This window comes from Triplophysa dalaica, chromosome 14 (genome assembly GCF_015846415.1).
Source record: "Triplophysa dalaica isolate WHDGS20190420 chromosome 14, ASM1584641v1, whole genome shotgun sequence".
NCBI classification, from domain to species: Eukaryota; Metazoa; Chordata; class Actinopteri; order Cypriniformes; family Nemacheilidae; genus Triplophysa; species Triplophysa dalaica.
The window spans coordinates 8,660,250-8,681,317 of record NC_079555.1 but is presented as its reverse complement, the minus strand read 5'-3'; the positions used below and the strand labels follow the sequence as shown (position 1 = coordinate 8,681,317).

The following is a 21,068-nucleotide window of genomic DNA, read 5'->3' as shown; positions in this document are numbered from 1 at the left end:
CCATCTACCAGGACATTTAAGAGCACTTCATGCTTCCTTCTGCTTTCAAGCTTTATGGAGATGCTGATTTCCTTTTCCACCAGGACTTGGCACCTGCCCACACTGCCAAAGGTACCAAAATCTGGTTCAATGACCTGGCAAATTGTCTGATTTATAAACTAACTGAACGAGACAAAACATGCTAGACAAAATATAATTAAAATTATTTTAGATGTATTATATGTCTCTAAAGAGAAAGTTAATATCAATAGAGTTACCCTGTGATATAAACATTGAACTCAAATCGTTGGTTCCGGAACGTTAGAATTCCTGCCAGTGGAGGAGGCGGAACGAAATGCGCGGAACACAACGGACGTTGAGGGAAGATTGGAAGCTTTTCTTTACGGGCAAGCTCACACATAAAATAAACTATTGAGATTTAGGCTATTTCCAGAGGTTCAATCCCCCTTCCCTACGTTATGGCTTCCAGTTCTAACATGGACATAGAAGGAGCGACCCAGCACCTTAGGGACATCTTAAAATTGGATCTTCCCGCTAATTCGGCCGGTAAGTTGCCGGGGAAGATAGCAGCTAGGCCGCGGCGCGATGATGTTGCGCAGCGCCTGATTTCAGCGCCAGGACTTGCAATTCCCCCTGACCATACTCGCTCAAAAATTACATTTTCTTAGTCAGATACATCATGTAGTAATGTAATGTTGTGGTTAAATATAAAGGGGAAAAATTGATGGTTAAAGTAACGTTAGCATGTTAGAGCTAAACGTTTTTTGGCGTTAGCAGTGATGTCACTGCACAGATAGAAAGTATAAGTTATTTTTGCGACATAAATAAATATCTTATTCAAAAGTCCCAAATGATGTATTCCGTCACAGTGACTCGAAAACGACAAAACAAACGGTGATCTTTTAGGAGGTTTGGTGAGAGAGTTCGTGATGCGTGTTTTTACTCAAAACAAAGTTGTAACAAGCTTAGCCATTTGATATGTCAATATGACAGAGAGAAATCTCTTTATACACAGTATGACGTTACATCTATTCTAAAAGCATTCTTACAGGTCTCACGCTTTGTAGATAGTTGTGTGATATGAAATCGCAGCACACAAACGCAAATACACTTCTTCTTTGTGCTTTAGCTTCCTGTATTTTATTGGTCATACGATTTTACAGAGCCCTCTCTGGTTATATGCCAGAGGAAAACATCTTTCAATGGAGAGTTGAATGGAGTTTTTGGAACTGAGCATATTGGAACAAGTGGACACACAGCACTGGGGGAGCAGCCGACACACAACTCAGACAAGCTCAATGGACAGGACACACAGACCATGTATGTTTGTACTGCTTCCAAACACTGACATTCTTTTGTAGACTATGCAAAGAAAGAGTTAAACAATCCTGACAGTGGTTATGCAAAAGTGTGATTTCATGTGTTGTAGATATTTTTCGAACATGGTCTTCAAAAAGATATGATTAAACATCTAAAGTGGTCTAAACATAAATATGATATAAGTTATTTGAAATAATAAATACTTATTTTGAGTCTTATTTTGTTGTCTAGTTGCCTTTCCGGAGATGATGCGTCCACCTGTGTCTCCATCAGAGCAAACAATGTGGAAATTGTGTCCAGTCATGATTCCAGTATTGACAGTAAGGCACGTGGTAGCAACAAGGTGTGTGAAGAGCAAAACATTTTCTCTCTTGCGATTCAGGGATTCCATTGTTTTTGGAAATATCAAAGAATTTTGTTTTGGGAAGTAATAAAGCAATAAGCCCCAAGACGCACTGGATTACTTTTTCCATCAAGTTGCACCAACCTACAAAATCACCCTCAAACATTGTAGAAATGCAAAATGCCCCAAGAAGCAATGGATTACTTTTCCATGAAGATGCACCTACCTACAAAATCACCCCCAAACATTGTAGAAAAGCAATAAGCCACAAGAAACACTGGATTACTTTTTCCATGAAGATGCACCTACCGACAAAATCACCCCCAAACATTGTAGAATTTTAGAAGTCATCTTGTATTTTTCATATGGCGATATGCATTCATGCATTCAAACCATATTTTTCATTATATTGTGCTCCCTCATCCAGTAATTGAAAACAGGAATAGCAATAGAGATTTTGAAAGAAGTGGAATCCAACTGTTTTTGATGCTGATTATTATCTGTATGTTTGTTATAGGTTAAAATTCAGCCAGTGGCCAAATATGACTGGGAGCACAAGTACTACTATGGCAATTTAATAGCTGTGTCCAATTCATACTTGGCTTATGCCATCAGAGGTGAGTTAAAAATGTGTTATAATCTGCTTTTTGTCTCTCTTTGACTTGTAGAATAACTTAGTGATAGGATTTAAATAGGGATGTGCACAAATGTTTGAATATTCGATCCGCAATAACTATTTGAAAATTAAAGTTGCTATTCAAATATACAATTTTTTTATAAGAATAAAAACTGTGTCACCACAGGGTTAAAGTACCACTACAGAAGACCTTAGAGTTGTCACGTCTTATTTAAAACTGCTTCGCATTTATCTGTTATGATTTTATAATATACAGAATATATATAGCAACTAATTTGTATGTGTTCCTAAATCTTTGTACACTCAGATCCCAAGCTAGTTTGAATATTTTAAGTTTACACACTGGATGCCCTGATCACGTGTTTTGCTCGGCTCTCATCACCATATTAAAAAGTTTCCAAACTGGTGAGCCACAGAATTTGTTAACATTACTTACAAAATACCAACGTAGTATTAAATGTTTAACAATAATTCGTTTTTGCTACAATTTGTTCGAAGCGGTTGTTTGTTAAAAATATATTAAGTAATGCTAATTTCAATATCTTGAATAAATTTCACTGCCACTGATGCTAATGAATCTGGCCTCAGTATAGGACTGGTACATTTTTCATTACCTAAAAGCCTGAATTTTCCTTCAAAGAAGTTCAAAAGGGCTGTTGCCTTCAAATTACAGCCTGTAAATAAATTTGCACAGATCCTTTTTTGGTTTGTTTTAAAACGAGCTATTCCTTAGTTACCTTAGCTGAAATAAATACCTTATTTTTAGATGCAAGTGCAATGCAAAGCTAAACAAGACAGACACTGACCGTGAATATTATATTAACAATATTATATGCGGTGCTGATTGGCAGGAGTAGTAAATATCTTCCTCAGATGACGGTCACGTAATAAACAGGGTAACAAGTACTACAATGGCACTGTCTTTATTGCAGGGTAATTTTTAGGATCTTCACGGCAGGCATGGAGGTATCAAGCCTGTTTACTTTATTAGCAACGTTATTAACAATAAACCCAGATATTCTTGTCAGATATTCTTCTTTTGTTTCTGGGAGTTAGAATAGCAGAGAGTTTTCTCCGCTGTCGGCTTGTTAACTGGCAGAGGAACTTAAGACATATATGCTTGTCTTTCTAATAAAGAACAATTAATACAAAATAAACATAGTTTTAAATGTAGTTTTTATGTATTTTTTCTTTTTTTCCAACGTTGCTATTTTTTTTCGACATTAAAAAATCTAAATGCAGGATAGAATATTAATGCGTTATGAATATTTAAAGATAATTAAAAGCTTGATGTGAAACTATTTAAATAAACAAATGTTTTTTATGAGGTCAAATATTCAAATATGTAATTATTGAATAATGCCCATCCCTAGATTTAAATAGTTTCATAATGAATTGTGTTCTCAAATATTTTGTGATTGATCCCAGGCGCCAACAACCATTCTATGATCCGTGTGCTGCGGCTGGGTTCCACTGAACGCTTATTGCTCAAAGGCTTTACTGGGGCAGTCACAGACCTTGCCTTCGCCCACCTGGATTCTAACCTGTTGGGCTGCGTGGATGAGGCTGGAAACATGTTCATTTGGCAGCTCACGATGCACAACAGCAAAATAGAGCATCCTTTTTTTCAGCAATTTAAAAAAAAAATCTTTGCATGATTTGTCATGTTTTGTACAAAATTAGAAAATATTTGAAGCATTGTGATGAACAGTGAACTTAAATTTACATGAGTTTTTGAAAAAAATTCTATAATTTCTTACATTGACATGCATTGATTCATTTGGAAGACGTTTTATCCAAAGCGACTTACAAGTAGGAGAGCTTATTTTTTCATCAGAGCTGGAGTAAGCAAGGAAGAGATTAAACAATAAGATTTTTTATACACTAGACAAAGACAGTTATTGGTTAGTCAAATAAATGTGGAACAGGTATGTTTTGAGCTGTTTTTTTTAACTGAAGGATGCTGCAGTTCGGGTGGAGGCTGGCAGAGAAATAAAATTGTGTATCATCTGCATAAAAATGGTATGAGAACCCATCTGCCTTAATAATTGGACCCAGGGAGGTGGTTTATCTAGATAAGAGGAGAGGAGAAAGAACTGATCCCTGAGGAACTCCAGTTGTCAGCTGGTGAGATCTGGATGTCTCGCCTCTCCAGGACACCTTAAGTGATCTGCCTGTGAGATAAGAGTCAAACCAGTTGAGTGCAGTTCCAGAAATGCCCAGTTTGGAGGATCTGGAACTAGTGGTTCACAGTGTCAAAAGCAGCGTTAAAATCAAGCAGAATAAGGACAGATGACAAGGATTTAGCCCTTGCCTGCCTTAGGTTTTCGACGACAGACAGGAGAGGAGTCTCCGTAGAATGTCCTTTCTTGAAGCCGGATTAATGACTGTCCAGAAGGTCGTCCAATGAGAGATAGGCAGAAATTTTGTTAAGAACTACCCATTCAAGGGCCTTGGAAAGGAAAGGCGGAGTGAGGTGGGTCTGTAGTTTCTGACCACTGATGAGTCGAGTGTTGGTTTCTTGAGTAAAGGTGTTACTAGGGCTTGTTTACATGAGGTGAGGACAGTACCAGTTGTGATGGAGGTGTTTTTAATGTGTGCTAGTTAAGGCAGTAGAGATGGAGAGAGCGTGTAGGAGGTGGGAAAGGTTGGGGTTGAGGGGACAGGTAGTAGGCTGGGTGGAATAGAGAATTAGAGACGTCAGTCTCCGATAGGGGAGAGAAAGAAAGGTGTTGATGATAGCAAGACGTAAGGGAGAGATCAGGAATGTGTTGAGCAGAGAATTGCCTGCTGATGGTCTCCACTTTATTAGTGAAGAAGTTGGCAAAAGTCATCATCAGTCAGCAAGGTATTTGCACTATGTGAAGGGGACAGAGAAGAGAGGAGAAGTTTGAGAAAAGTTGACACGTGTTGGATGCAGTTTGGATTTTTTTCGAAAGTACTTGGTTTTGGGTGCAGATATATCAGCAGCAAAGGAGTTAAGATGTTGATACTTGGTGAGATCAGTGGACTTCATAAAGAAATGGTCAGAGACATCCAGGGTAGTAACTAGAATAGTATTAACAGTGCAGTAACAACTCAGAACAAGACTAGCTGTTGTCCTCCTCTATGTGTGGGAGGAGTGTTGGCCCTGTGAAGGTCAAACGAGGCGAGGAGAGCTAAGAAGTCGGCTGCTTGTGGTTTGTCTAGGTTGCTGTTGAAGTCGCCTAGCACTGCTAGTGGAGTGCAGGCTTCAGGGATAGAGGGCAGCAGCGTGTCAAGCTCTTCTAAGAAGTTTCCCTTTTGACCTGGTGGGCGATAGATGATAACTCAACGTATCTTTGATGGATAAGTGATGATTGACGCTCAGAAGGATGAGTAGTGTGGTTGAAGTTGGTGAAGAGGGCCGATGGAGTAGCTTTTACTCACAGATCCATGTTTCAGTCAGTGCCAGAACATTGAGATTACACTGACTGGCAAGGGCTGTCCGAATTCCATTCTTTTTTAGGTGATAAAATCTTATAGGTTGGTCTTATGTCTGACCCCTCTATATTTTATTCCGTCTGGTTCAGTGTGTAGTATAGTAGAGTGATGCACTAGTGAGCAGGTGTACTGTGATGTTTCTCCTTAACGTCGATGTCTCTCAGAGATGAAGTGATAGTTCACATCCGAAGGCCTGAGGACACTCCACTGAACTCCAACCGCAGACTGATCTGGTGTCCCTTCATCCCAGAGGACAACGATGAGAACCCAGAGGACACGTGTCAGACACTAGCACTGCTTCATGAAGACAGAGTATGTTTTCTGTAGAATGTGACATTTTTATTATCACTATTGTTCATAGATTGCTACTTGATAAGATGCCTTTCATTCCGATAACCCGATTTTTTTTCGTACCGGCAGGCAGAGGTTTGGGATCTTGAAATCCTCAGATCCAATAACAGCTCGTGGCCTGTGGATGCCACAGACCTGAAAGAGGGTTTCATCACCATCAGAGGACACGCAGCAGTAAGTCCAGCCTTACTTTATCCAGTCTCTTTCTGTACATAATTCTGTGTAAATTTAATGGGAAATAGAGTTGATGTTATAATCTAATCATCTTGAGTTATGCAGTATGATGTTTAATGTTGTTCTTGTACAGCGCATTAGCGAGGGAGCGTTGTCCCCTGACGGCACCGTCCTGGCCACAGCGAGTCATGATGGATATGTAAAGTTTTGGCAGATCTACATTGAGGGACAGAACCAACCCAGGTATATGTTGAAGACAGATATTTTAAGGTGTACGGTGTATAGTCAGATTCCCTTTCTGCAAATAATTTTACTTCATTTTTACTTACAAGTCCATTTTTTGCTTGCCTTGCATTTCTTGTAGATGCCTGCATGAATGGCAACCACATAATGGACGGCCTCTTTCCTGCCTTCTATTTTGTGACAACCACAAGAAACAAGACCCAGAGTGAGTATTGGGTTCTTTTCATAAAGCCAGTGCTCAGTTTTTGTCAGAATTCTTATTCAATAGGATATGTGAAAAAATGCTTTATAATGCATTTACATAGCTTGGTCAATGTGCCATTTTGACATGTATTTGAACTTATTTGTGTTGTGTTTAGCATTCCATTCTGGCGCTTCCTCATTACTGGAGCTGATCAGAATCAGGAGCTGAAGATGTGGTGCACAGTTTCATGGACCTGCTTGCAAACCATCAGGTCTGTACATTTAAACAGAAAACAGGAATAGGTTTTTGTTTTTGCCATATTTGTTGTTATTATATTGTTAATATAACACTATCACTGTTGCTATGTGTCTATAATAGACATTTTTAATTGGTTTGTTTCAGGTTTTCTCCAGATCCATTCAACAGTGGTGTGCTACCCAGCCTTAAGGCCAGTTTGGACCTGTCTGCAGAGCTTCTCATTCTCAGTGATGTGCAGAGGAAGGTCAGATCCCCCAGTCACTTATGTTTTTTAACTGCTGCCCTTTTAATAATAAAATGAATGTAATAAAAACACACAGTTACCAGGGCTTGTCAATCCTTTTAGAGAAGCAACCTTGATATCTCTTGACTACAATATAATCATGTCAGAATTATTTCTTTCCTTTTCTTTAATAGATTCATTTAGTAATTCATCTGGAGCTTTTGTGACCAGGAACAGTGGCAAATTTTTCCAAAAATCACTGTGTGGTTCCAAAATCTCATACTTCACTTCTAAAGTTTTACACCACCGTCAGGAAAAGATGCAAGAGACAGAAAAATAAATGCACTGTTGGCTTGCCGACATTTTGCTAAATTGTTTTTCTCAAGTCGGGCCAGTGGTGCTATTATAACAAGAAACAACAGCTATGGATTCAGAATAGTCAAATTAAGTAACAGTTGGGGGTTCGGCCTAGAGTGAATCATTATTTACGATTTACTAGACTGGGTTTATAGTCTTTCCAAAACATCCTTCAATTTACAGTCTCTATGCCACGCAGAGCATGCTTTTTGTTTTTTAAATGCTTTTGTTGAAGCTGTGTTATCAGTGTGTAGCTGGTGTTATTTTTTAGAGAACCTCCGTATTAGTAACAGAGTTTTTGTTTGGTTGTTCTTTTGTGTGTTTAATATTTAGGTGTTGTACGTAATGGAGCTGCTACAGGATCAGGAAAAAGGTCGTGCAAGCTTCACTGCGGTTTCCGAGTTTCTGCTTACACACCCGGTGCTTAGCTTTGGCGTGCAGGATGTCACCCGCACACGACTGCGCCACACTGAGGTTCTTCCTCCGGATGAGGAAAGTGAAAGCATGACGACAGGTCAGTATTCCTTACTTATTTCATGCTAGCGTCACCTTTTTTGTTGTCTTGTTATACAGTTTACTTCTATATCTTTTTCTTAACTACTGTGTTTATGTTAACAGAAGGAAGCCAAGGACCTTCAGAGTCCAAATCTGGAATCCAGATTAAACTCTACTGTGTGCACACAAAGTAATTTAGATTTTAAGCACAGTTTTGATTTACTGTCATTCAGAATCACTTCATTCTATAGTGTCTTGTAACACTCCCTTATGCCCGCAGATCACTACAGGACGTCCAGATCTGGTTCCAGCCTAACCAGGAAGCATCATCATCCCTCTACATGCCTGAACCTCAGGATGGCTTTGGTGAGAAGACAGATGATATATTTACTACTTCTCTATGATGCTTTTTCCATATTTAAATTTCTGCCATGTTTGTCCCAGGTTTCTCCGACCCCATGGCAGATCTGAATGTGGAGGCCATGAGCTCTGATAAGGAGTCTGGTGATAGTGGATCACAGAATGACTTGACTAAGATTCTGCCTCTCCCAACTCCAGCTGACTTCATGAGTCCGGCCCCATCAGCCATGCCCAAACTCATGACCCCGGACGCCTTCATGACCCCCAGCACCTCAGTAAGCTTTTTGCACTCTATTTCCTTTTAGCCTCTTGCCCTTCCCAGTAATTATAATAATTTATCCGTGATCTTTTTTTACGACAGATGCCCACCTCTCCTGGTAGCAGCGCCAGCAGCCTAACTATAGTTTCAGCCATGAGCAGTTCAGATAGCGGGCCAAGGTGAGGGATACCACATCATCTGTTGAAGTCTGCTAGGAAAAGCTATTACATGACTAGGACTTGAATATTCAAAAAATGTAGTTTGCGTTTAGCGTAAAATAGAAATTAGAAATGAGTGCTGGTTTAAAATGTGTCTACTCATGCATCTCTTTTGTTCTATTTTTGAAGGGGTGGAGATGATCTGACTCAGAGTCCCAAAATGTCTGTGGAATGTGGCAGCATCTTGACTCTCAACACCAGTGCAAGTAGCCCAAGATCTAATTCCATCCTCATCTCAGGCCTCGCAGACAACATCCAGGTACTGATACAGTGGCAAACTGCATGTAGTGTCTGATCCTTGAATGCCACGGGAAATGTCTCTATAATGAATCCCAAATATTGGTAGAAAACAACAAATCAAACTGAAGTGCAGTGTGAATAAAGTCTTATAAGAAATTTAACCATTCCTGTTTATCTGGCACCCTCTATCCACCCCTCCATTTTAATCCTGTTAGAGCATCTCTCCCCCACTGGTTCTCTCTCCATCCTTTCTTCGAGAGGCATCTCTTCTATGCGAAGCCGCTCCTTATTCTCACATACTTCCCCTCCCTTATTTCCCCTCCCCTCCACAGGTTTCTCATCCAAATCCCCCCTCCTTGGACCTTCAGGGTATAGATCCCATGGTGGTGCCCCAGGCCTCTCCGACCAGAGCTCGGTCTCCAGACGTCATCTCTTCGGCCTCTACGGCCATGTCCCAGGACATCCCCGAGATTGCCTCCGAGACCCTGCAGAGAGGTCTGGCCGGGGCTTCCGTTGACCCGCTCGACTCCATTCCCTCCCTGCATTCAGACAGCATGGCCTCGGCTGCATCCGTCCTCCACTTGCTGTCTCCGAGAGCCCGTAGCGGCGCTGACCATGGTCCACTAGAGCGGGGTGCAGCTGCCATGGATGGAGAGCAAAGACTCAACAACACTCCTTCGCTGTTGGAGACCGCCCTGTCGCAGGAGAACGCAGCGGCGGCAGCTGCTGTCGCAGGATCCTGTTTGGACAGCATTGTGAACCACTCGTGGCCTGCTGCACCAGATATCACACGAGAGACTCGTAACAGCCTGAGAGACAACGGGCTGGGAGACTGGTAAGAGTCTGTTCCCGTATGTATGTAAAGCTTTGATTGAATTGATTTTTGTTCTGGGAAGTTTTGAGTCTACTTGTCTTTCAGCACTGTGTAGAGAGGTTTTATGTATTCTGAGCTAGCATTTATGGTTCAAGAAATTGAAGAATTCTGTTATTACTGATACTGATACTGTTCAATTTTATGTGGAACTTAAAATTATTTTACAGCATTTAGCTTATATAATGACATTTCATAGTGAAGCTCTGAAAAAGCTAAGAGTCACTTGAAAAAACATGCTTTTTAAAGATGAGGTAACACACATAGGTTCTCCCAATCTCGTTTTAAAGGGTCATAAGGCACGAACACTTCGTTTTCTGTGTCTTTGGGGTGTTATAAGTTACCCAAGCATGTATTAGACACATAAAATATTAAAGTGTCGGAAAAAAAAGCTGCATTCTATCTTAAAGCGAATGCTCACCCAGACCAGCCTAAAACTTTTTTTATAACTCACCCGTTTAATTAAATTAATCCTTAAAATTCTGCAAATTAGAGTGAGAAGTGGTTTCAGCAAACCAGGCGCCTCAGCTCTAACCGCGTCCCGCCTTTTTGCCCATTTTCGATTATCCGGGAGTGATGCGCAATGACACGATGCCAAGATGGCAACAACGAGCGCCTCCGCCTACTTAAGGCTTCATTTTTACTCTTCACAAACCTACGGGTTACGTCACTGACACTACTTCAATATTTTATACAGTCTATGATCACGATCCAACCTTGCCCACTGGATGTCGCATTCTGCAGTGAGGAGCTACTTTGCAGGGGGGTGGAACTACAGCACGAGCACACAATACATCATCTTATTAATTCACTATAAGTTTGTGTTGTTTACATAATGCACATACATGCCGATTTTCAACAAAACACAGACATATGACTTAATTTGACTTATTGTGTGCGGTTCATGTCCGGCATCTTTTAGCTCTGGGACCGTTCCATCTATCAGTTTCAAACGATCTCCAAATCCAGCGTTATATCCACAGTTTATATAACATTCATAAATCAAATGCTGTGAGCAAACAAACACGGCTAAACTTCCGTCAGCCGAGTGAAGCGTCATTGATGATTGACAAGCTCTTTCTCACACTTGGTTGTTGACGCGTGTGCATGCTCTTTCACTCGAAAGCGGGCGTGCTCTTTCAGGGAAAATTGTCCAATAAGGGACTAAGAACCCATGTTATGAAATCCATGGCGGAGTGATTCGAGCACAGAAATACTACGTCATACTTCAACTCGTTTTTTGACAAGTTGACCATGTTAAGTGTGTTTAACAGAGTAACAGAATACAGGAGATAGCATGTTATCTTGAACATTATTGGCATTTATTCCGCACCATTATATTTAGAGACTCACAGTGACTTATTAGCGACTTGATTTTTTTTAAACCTTTCATGACTTCAGATTTAGAAGTCTAGACTTAAAACTATAGCTAGAAGTAGTCACAGTTATGTGTTTGACCGTCTCATTTCAGCTCCAGGGAGGAGATAAAGGACAGACATATTTCTTCGCCCTATCACAGACACACTTATCACCTGACACAGAACGACAGTCAAGATGCAAGTGCAGAACAGAGGTATGTGACAAAATGTAAAGGATCACCTGTATTCTAAACCCCTTTATGTCATGTTTAATTTTCAGCAATGTGTTTTGGTTTAGTAGTAAGTTTTCAATGAGCCTCAAAGGATGGTTTGATCTTAAAGAAACAACATTTTTGTCAAATTTTAGAACTGAATTGAAACCATATAGCTGCACCAGACACTTTGCATACAGTCTCACTTTTTTCTACCATTATTACACATGCTCTTTCTGCTCTGATTGACAGCGATCACGATGATGAGGTCGCCAGTCTAGCCTCATCCTCTGGCAACTGTGGCACCCGGGCCTCTCACAGACTTCCAGTCAAGGAATGGAAGACATCACCTCGCAGTTCGCCTAAACTCAAGAGGAAGAGCAAGAAAGATGAGGGGTGAGATCACAATGCAGAAACTTCAGAAATATTCGGATTATGTGTATTTATATGTGAAATGTTTGATGTGGGATTGTGCGCTAAGCTGTTTATCCTCAAAATGTGATTAAATCGTGTTTGGTTCTTTCCACATTCAGCGAATCCTCGCAGTCGAGACAGATTGACAGCCAGGTAAGTCTTGTTGATCTCTTGCATCACAGTCGGAATGTGCTTCTTATCTCCATCAAAATGCATAAAAACCTCTGTGGAGAAAAAGCTCTGAGCCTGAGTATCAAATGCATATTAAGTCATCACATGTATTAAACATAAGTCGGTGGAGATCTAAACAATGAATAGCATGCCAAGCTCAGTGGTTCAGTGTTTTGACTAAGACTGTGCTGACGTCGGTCTAGCACCCCCATGACCTGTTGAGCTTTAGTAAGAGATGACTGTTGTGTCGTCAGATGAGCGTGGAGGTGCAGGACGAACTATTGCAGATGCTGAGGAACCAGCAGAGGGATATTGCGGAGCTCAGACGGAACCAGCTTGATCTGCTGCAGAGGGTCACCGGTCACATGGATGCTGTACAGAGCTCAATAATGGCTCACATCGAGCATGCCATGCTGGCGCAACAGGACCAAGAACGTATCCTGACACTAGGGGAAAACTCGCCGCCAGGTTAAATATGATGAGGAAGTGAAGCAATGAAGTTTTATAATGAAAAAAAACAATAACACCTAATTTATTTTTATGTAATATTTTATAGATAATTCTTATTTTTATAAAACACATCTATTGACCAATCAGCATCAAACAGCCAGAACTGTTAGTTTTATAATAGCAACATATCTTTTTGAAAATACCAGTAAACAATGATGAAACATTGTAATGAACAAGCCCAAACAGTGTGTTGTTGGCTTTAACTAGCTGGTGAAATAGAGAAAAGAATGGAACGTCTGACCAACCGGCTGGACAAAGTTGTGCGGGAAGAAATGAAGAAGACCATCCCACTGAGTGAGTGTCGCACATGCAAACGTTACTCTTTTAGCTATGAAAGACAACATGGAAGATTTTGCTGTTTTCTATGAAAAAGTTTCAGTTCTTGATTTAAGTTTCAAGTTTATTTTGCCATTTTAATACAGCCATATCGAAGACTCTTGAACCCGTGACTGGTCAGTTAAACAGCACCATTGCTGCCAAATTAACTGCAGTCGAAGGAGCATTGAAAGAAAATGTCACCAAAGTTGTCAAGTCCAAGGTCAGTGCCTTATGTTTCTAGCTGCTCGAATAAACTATTTTTTAACAAATTTGCCTTAAAACTATTGACAACGTTATCAGAAGTATGTAATATTGTTTTCCCAAAAAGGCTTAAGGTTTAAAAGAAAGACTGTTAGAAGAAACATAATATAAACAGAGCAGTGCCAGTTTCTTAATATTTCATTGTGAAACGCAGAAAAGGTAAAAACCTCCTTACACCTCCTCTACTTCTGTAACTCTTTGTGTTCTGTCATTCCGTTCACAGAACACTACAGATGCTCTTGGCCGTGCAGCCGCTGAGGCCATGCAGGGCCCTATCCAGGCAGCCTACAAAGAGACCTTCCTAAGCATCGTCCTGCCTGTGTTTGAGAGAGGCTGTCAGTCCATGTTTCAGCAAATTAACGACAGCTTCAAACAGGGAACCAATGACTGTAAGAAGCATCACGATAAACTAACAAATGTTGATGAGCCAAACGGCACACAAGGGTCTTATAACGTCCAACAAGCCAAATGAGTTCTGCCGTTCTGTTGCCGTGTTTTACAATGTGTTGCTGTGGCTAAATCTCATTTACTCTGCATTCCCCACAGACATCCAGCAGCTGGAAACCCACATCAAAAACAGGAAGCAACGGGATCCTGTGATTGGGCAGCTGCAGCAGATGATTGACACACTCCAAAATTCCCAAGACAAGCTGGCCAACACTGTGACGGCCAGCGTGTGCTCTGACGTTCAGCGTCAGCTCCACATGACCGTGGGAAAGTAAGTCTTGCCACCACTCAAAAGACTCGAAGCTTATCTGAAATTTACTGTAAATCGATAAAAGTGGAAGCTCCAAACGTTTTCTTTCACTTTTAGAAAACTTACAGGCATATGGAGTGCGATTGATCTATGAGTTCATGCGGAGCAAGCTTTTATTTTGCCTTTGCATTAATTTCCTCACAAATAGATCGGCATGCACAGTACCCAGCTTAATCCTGGGTTTAGTTTCTGCCAATGAATCTTCTTTGTTTCCCTTCCCCTCAAATCTGTAAATTCAATATTAGGGATGCCACAATTCTCAATATAATATTGAACCGTTTGGTACGACCTCGATTGTTCAATATTTGTAAGTGAATTGCGGTTTTGCGATTAATTACACTCTGAACTGGCCATGTATGTCTGTGAGATGAGATAGATAAAAGTCTGAATTTGACACGTTAAGAATGTATTTTTACTAGGGGTGTGGTAAAATTTTGATTCTTTGATGCATCGCGATGCAGATGTGGACCATTCTGAATGGATTCACAAAAGTCCCAAAATGTATTTTTAAATGTATTAAAGATCCCATTTCCTGCAATCCCATTTTTCATCCTTTAGTAAGTGTGTAATGTTGCTGTTAGAGTATAATTAATACCTGCAAAATAATAAAGCGCAAAGCTTAGTGCCAATCGAGATATTGTCTTTGAAAGAATTAGCTTTTCAAGGACTACAGGGAAGGGCTGGACTCGGACTACAGCACTCTACTTCCCGGGTACATGATGTCACTATTCCGAGTGCTTTTAATAACCTCCACCTAAAGGAATACGCCAAAAAAGGGGCAAGGCCTTCCTTAGAGAAGAGGAAGAGCCGCTGAAGTAGTGTTTTGGTTATCTGCGTGCCAAACTACTTTCATCACAGTCCTACAGCTGGACTTAAGACTTCAGCTACACACATTTTAAGAATACCAACGTTCAAATTACAGCTTCCACAACTTTAACATCGACTTTGAAAGCTGTTCTGTGTAATACATTGATATTGTGTGTATGTGGAATATACTGTCCTTTGAAGTCCTGCTTGCAAATGACTCCTGGTGAATCTGTTTGTTTTATTATCCAACTCGTGTCCAATTTAACAAGGCAAATCTAACGCTTCTGTTATTAGTGTAAGTTAATATAACTGGTCTGACGCCATTCGGTCCGATGTCATTTCCCTCGCCATAGCAGGAAAAAAATGAAAAACAATCCTCAACGTTTTACTGTTCCTGTCACATAAGCAAAGAACAATGAAAATACAGTTTAATGTGCCGAGCCATCAGAACAGAACTGAACCTTGGGTGAGCTGTATTGTTGCATCCCTATTCAATATTATACCTACTTATTAAAGTTGCTGCGGCAAAACTGCTTTGTTTAAACCGCAGGGTGATTCATTTTGCAATAAGTTTGTCTTTTAATTTACCCAGTTAGCCTGATTCAGTCGTGTTTGCTGATGCATAGCAGTTTTGAGCTAAGAAATACACAAACAGGCGTATGTTGCAACCCCACAGGAAGTAGAATTCAGTTTTGAGTTCAAGTTTGAGTACTAATAATATGTCCTCTCTGCAGTCTGCAGGACTCCATCTTGACTCAGGTGCAGCGCATAGTGAAAGGTGAGGTGAGCCAGGCCATGAAGGAACAGCAGGCAGCAGTCACCTCCAGCATCATGCAGGCCATGCGCTCGGCTGCAGGAACGCCCGTACCCACTGCGCACATGGACTACCAGGCCCAGCAGGCCAGCATTCTCCAGTTATTGCAACAGGGCCAACTCAATGAAGCTTTCCAACAGGTGATCGCTAACTTGCATGAAACTTGCGTCATGAAGTGTTCTCTCCAGGTCTTCTCGTAACACTTCTCTGATCTCTCCTACAGGCTTTGTCAGCAGCAGACCTCAATCTGGTGCTGTATGTGTGCGACACCGTCGACTCTCAGCAGGTGTTCGGCCAGCAGCCCTGTCCGCTCCATCAGGCTGTCCTCCTGTCCCTCATCCAGCAGCTCTCCACTAACCTGGGCACGCGCACGGAGCTTAAAATCAGGTGAGTTCATTGTGATCATCTCATCTGTATGTCCTTTACATACAAGCTGTTCCTTTAGCCACCTCCCATCCCGCAGTGCGAGGAGCTTTTATAAGTATGCACACGCACGTTACGCTTTAAATGATTGATCATTTAAGTATTTATTTATAATCCGCATTACAACTTGATCAAGGGCAAAAAGCTGTATAATATCAAAGAACAAAGGACTTAAGCCGGCGTCTTTACTTTCTCTGTGGATGACCTTGTGTGAAGGGGACATCCTGCTTCTGTGGCAGTGCTGCATTGGGCTGCAGTTAATAAAGTCCTCTACAGCGCGGGTCGCATTAGACTTCACTACTGGGGAAATGGGACCAACTCCCGTGAATCACAGACGAATGCTCTGCTTGGGTGCTGCCAAGTCCCTTTAATGCTATAAACTGCTCTATTTGCCAGTCCTGTCTCTGAATTACACTTTAAAGTACTAGTGTTTCAAACTGCCCATATGTGCAAATGCATTACCATCTGTAAGCGTCTTTGTCTCCTCTGTGGGTTCAGGTGGGAGAAAGGCACATGCTTAAATTCTGTCCTTATTTTCTCACCCTCAAGTTGTTTCAATCTGTATAATTTTTTTTTCTGATGAACACAGAGAAAGAAATTTGGAAGAATGCTTGTAACCAAACCGTACTTGACAACCATAGAATAAATATTGCTTTATACATTTCTTTGTTCTGTTGAACACTAAAGAAGATATTTTGAAGAATGTAGGACAGCAAACCGTTCTGGAGCACTTTTGACAATCATTGTCATTTTTCCTACTATGTTAGTCAACGGTGGCCAACACCTGTTTGGTAACAAGCATTTTTCCAAATATCTTTCTCTGCGTTAATCAGAATAAAGACATTCCCTTTAACTGTCCCTTTAAGGGGAATAAGTTCAATAATTCACTCATTTGTGAAAGAAAGAGCAGAAGATTTCCCGCAAAGAGAAACAAATGTCTCTCACGGCTGGTAGATTAAAGTCGTGATAACCGCAGTATGGGATTAAGTGAATTGGAACAGGGCCTACACATGTGGAAATAGAGCGAACTGATATGAAGCATCAAAGCTTAGCCATCTGGACAGGACTAGGGCGTAAAGTCCTGGGGATATTAAGGTCATTGTATTACATTTCCTTCCTATTTTAATCGAGAGCTTTAAATTTAATGATGGCTCGTAAGGTAATTAAGATGACCTCTTTCCAGAACGTAGCTCTAGTCTCCGGTGATATCATACCGTACCGCAGTACTTATTCGTTTTAAAGACTTGAGATTTCGCAGATAGTTTTCCAAGACAGGTGGCGTTTTACTAATCCTCGTTGGACTCTATAAAGCCCAAGCAGCCTGGAGGGAAGATGGAAATGCTTTACACTGCAATAGTTCAATGAAATAACAAACACGTTCTGTTAGTACAGCTGTCAAAAAACATCAGCTCCGCGTTACGGGACTGGAACAAATGTTTTCCGGCCAGAGATGGGATTGGGTGCTTTTTATGTCTGGAAGATCTCATGTTTCATGCTGTTTTAATTTTAAAATGATTACATTGTTAGAGATAAGGCTCTGCGCACAGTAGGGGTGGCGAAAAATACGTTTTCCAAAGGATTGCAGTGTATTACCTCACAATACAATACAAAAAGTATCCTTGCTATCGATGCAGTCATGTTTTTCAAATGAATACTTTTGAGGAAATGATTATTGACCATCATTCAGAGAGGATCATTCTGTGTGAAGGTGCTTGCATCATATCATGACCCAGATATCTATATAGTAACGTATCGTCTGGTCCCTGCTGATTCTCACCCTTAACGCAAAGTGCTTCCAATAGTAATGAGATTTGGCTTCAAAGCAAACTTCCGATCTAAAACGGAGAGATTAAAAGATGCTCGGTCTTCCTAAAAAAACGCTTTGATAGCATAAATGATGTAAACTCTGCCTTAGGTTTAATAAAATCTGAAAACTGCCTATAAGATGCGAGATGTAAATATATGCAGCATCATGAAGCAAACGGTTGTACGATGGCAGCGATGATGTTAGCAGTTATTTAACAGTGACGTAGATCGGTGCATGAATCTTTCATAAATGTTTTTTCCTTTCTCATTCATGTGTAGCTATCTGGAGGATGCCGTGATGAACCTGGACCATGGGGATCCAGTCACTAGAGACCACATGTCTGCAGTGCTGTCCCAGGTACGACAGAAGCTCTTCCAGTTCCTGCAGCAGGACCCCAACTGTCCCCTGAGCAAGCGCGCTCGTCGCCTCATGATGATGCTTCAGGGTCTGGTCAATCAATAGAGATCAGTGCTGAACCGACTTTTTCCGGATGGTGCAGCTGAAATCTCCACAACCCCTCAGTCACTGTTCTGCAGTCTCATTGACTCTCATTATGACCTCACACCCCACACAGCTGTTCACTTGCTTTTCTGTGCTCTGCCGCTCATTGGCTCTCTCAGAAGCTCTGTTGGGACTTGTAGTCCAGACTCGGACTTAAATGTGATATATATATATATTTATGTTGGTTTTGACTACATCTCCCCATCCCGGCCCACTTTTTTTCTGACAGATGAATCATCATTTATCCCTAAAAACATCAGGAGCAAGTATGACAAAACTGAATGTGAATTCTCAAAGTTTGGTTATATAGATGATCTCATCGTCTGGTCTTTTCTGCCCTTCTGTTTATTGTGCTGAATTGCCATTGGATGCTTCAAACAGACATTATCATCACCTTGTGAGCATTAACCCTTGTTCTTTATGGCTTGAGGTTATATATAGGCTATTCACCCAGCCAATTTTCTCAAAGAAATGTAATCGTTTGGCAAACTGGAGCATATGAAGTGCTCCTTACATTTTTGTTGAGATTTTCTTTTTTTCATAGTTTGAGATTGTAATGCTGCTGGGACATGATACACAAGTTCAAAGTCAGATTTTTGTTCTTCTCATTTCAGCTTCTGGATTGTTGTTCAATAAACTGTTTTTCAGTCAACTGTTAAATATTTTGAAGAACTTGAAATGAGAGGAATGCTCACGTAATTATTTAGCATTTCTTTAAAAGAAGCTTCAGATTGTCTGTTTGCATCTTGCAGTACATCCACAAGTCTCCAGAGGGCAGGCATTTATGTATCTTTCTAATTTTATATGCTGCTGCTGCTGTGATGTTCAGTTTGTGAAATTACACTAAGGCGAATGCAACACGGATTTCTTTTTATAAAGAAATATGTTTTCCTTTCTCGGTTCCCCCAAAATATGATCTGGTCTTTTTGAGTTTAGAAGAGAGCTGTATTTCCCAGAGAGATATTATTTGATCACGCCCTCACATAGCAAACGAACAAAAAAGTGCCTTATCAGACTATTGTGTATCAGATATTGGTAATCTGTCCCAGATTGGCTGCAATCACATTGGTGTGTGCTAAATCTTTCAATTAACATTTCCTTTCACTAAAATCAAAGTAAAAAAGTTAGGAATGGACATGTCTGTTACATAATCATTTGCTAAAAGCGCTGTGAACCTAAAGTGGTCCGTGTTATTTTTCAGCCTTTTATTCAAGGTTCAAGGCGATATGTAGGCCCTGTTGATTGTGTTTGTGCGAACACATTATTAGTTCTTGTCTTTATATTTAGAGCTCTGTACAAATATCCATAGCCATTCGGAGGCGCATTAGGACATTTTTACAGGGTGTCAGCTTTCTTTATTCTCAATTGTAAGAAATGCTTTGTAACAGACATGAGCCTGCTGTGTAATTAATGGTAATTCTAAGGCACTAATAAGGATATATTAAACTCAGCATGCTTGCATGCTACTGGTGAAAGCCATGTATTCAAACTTAGTTAATACTTTTTTTACAAACTCGACACCCCACTGTTTGTTGAAATTCAGACCTCAGTGCTCTGTAAACCTGCTTTATAGTTTTTTTATGCTATGGTGTCCCACAAAGATGACCCATGATTGATTAGGTTGTTTTATGTTATTTCAGGTGAAATGTTAACATCCTCTTGCACATGTGAACAGCTCTAATATGGGTAATGTTTTAAGGATTTAATTGCAGTGCAAGGTAAATTGTTATTGATGCTGTTTTAGACGCGTCTGAAGTTCTTAGGGTTACTGTTCTAATACTCGCCTTGAATGTCTGAGGCTTACATACAACGCAACCTTTTTCCCTTCGAGGCGTTTGTATTTCAGATTGTTTGTCATTTCCCATTGTGTTTAAATTTTTGGTCCTCATGCTGGCAAAATATGTTGTATATTTTACATGTTTCTTTCATCATAGACGTTTTGGAATAAAAAGGAAAACATTGTTTAATGTTCAGTTAAGACTTTGTGTGTTTTGGTTTTCAACAGGCGTGCGTCCGTTCAAATGAAGATATTATATAATCGTTTCATAATACACATTCATATAAATTAAAAAGGTAACACAATAGCTTCTCGTTAAATAACATGAGTTACATTGGTATCTAACAATGAGTGACATATTTCTATACATTTATTAGTCTGATAATGCTAGTTAATACAAAGACAATTGTTAGTGTTAGTTCATTGTTAAACTAATAAAATGAATGTACTACGATTAAGATAACGTATGCACTGTCATGTCCTTTAAAATATATGAGACTTTTCTGTGGAACATGAGCTATTTTGAGAAATGTCTTGGTGGTTTTGTCCATTCTAGGAAAGCCAGTGGGGTCCAAAAATAGATTTTTGTGTCATTCAGGTTTGAACTGTCATGAAGGTGGCTAAAGGTTTATCGACAAACTATCGCTTTATTAAATGCTGTAGGAGTATTGTTCATTGAAAGTGTTAAGTGTAGCGTATAATATTAAGTAATAGAACTTGTCATTAAGCATCAAAAATCATAAATGTAAATGTAGACAGTAGATAAGTGAATTCTAATATGCTATTAATATTCATTTGCATTATTTAATCATGGTAGTCGTGCAGTGTTTGTTAATGAAAGAGTAAGTGATGTGTGAGCATACTGAAAAGTTGCCTCAGACAAATCTCTGTTGAGCATCACACGACCTGCAGCCTCCTCCCCCTTTACTACAAGATACGAGCG

At 40.3% G+C, this 21,068-nt stretch overlaps 1 protein-coding gene across 4 annotated transcripts; it reads left to right on the top strand.

Moving 5' to 3' along the window:
* Positions 1-353: 353 nt before the first annotated feature.
* edc4 (enhancer of mRNA decapping 4) lies at positions 354-20,321 on the top strand. 4 transcript variants are annotated; one of them, XM_056766337.1, is made up of 29 exons: positions 354-546; positions 1,164-1,320; positions 1,552-1,663; positions 2,181-2,280; positions 3,729-3,915; positions 5,927-6,074; positions 6,183-6,287; positions 6,421-6,530; positions 6,652-6,735; positions 6,890-6,985; positions 7,117-7,216; positions 7,886-8,066; positions 8,171-8,237; positions 8,328-8,413; positions 8,492-8,682; positions 8,769-8,845; positions 9,014-9,143; positions 9,457-9,959; positions 11,467-11,568; positions 11,818-11,961; positions 12,099-12,132; positions 12,405-12,585; positions 12,880-12,954; positions 13,083-13,198; positions 13,463-13,628; positions 13,786-13,957; positions 15,538-15,757; positions 15,841-16,004; positions 18,126-20,321. In XM_056766337.1, exons 1-29 carry the CDS (start codon positions 459-461, stop codon positions 18,307-18,309), a joined length of 4,080 nt encoding a protein of 1,359 aa, XP_056622315.1. In that variant the 5' UTR covers positions 354-458; the 3' UTR covers positions 18,310-20,321. The 4 variants fall into 4 exon arrangements, with proteins under 4 accessions (XP_056622315.1, XP_056622314.1, XP_056622313.1 ...); XM_056766336.1 differs by having other exon boundaries at positions 12,405-12,618; positions 12,868-12,954; XM_056766335.1 differs by having other exon boundaries at positions 9,340-9,959.
* The last annotated feature ends 747 nt before the right edge of the window (positions 20,322-21,068 follow it).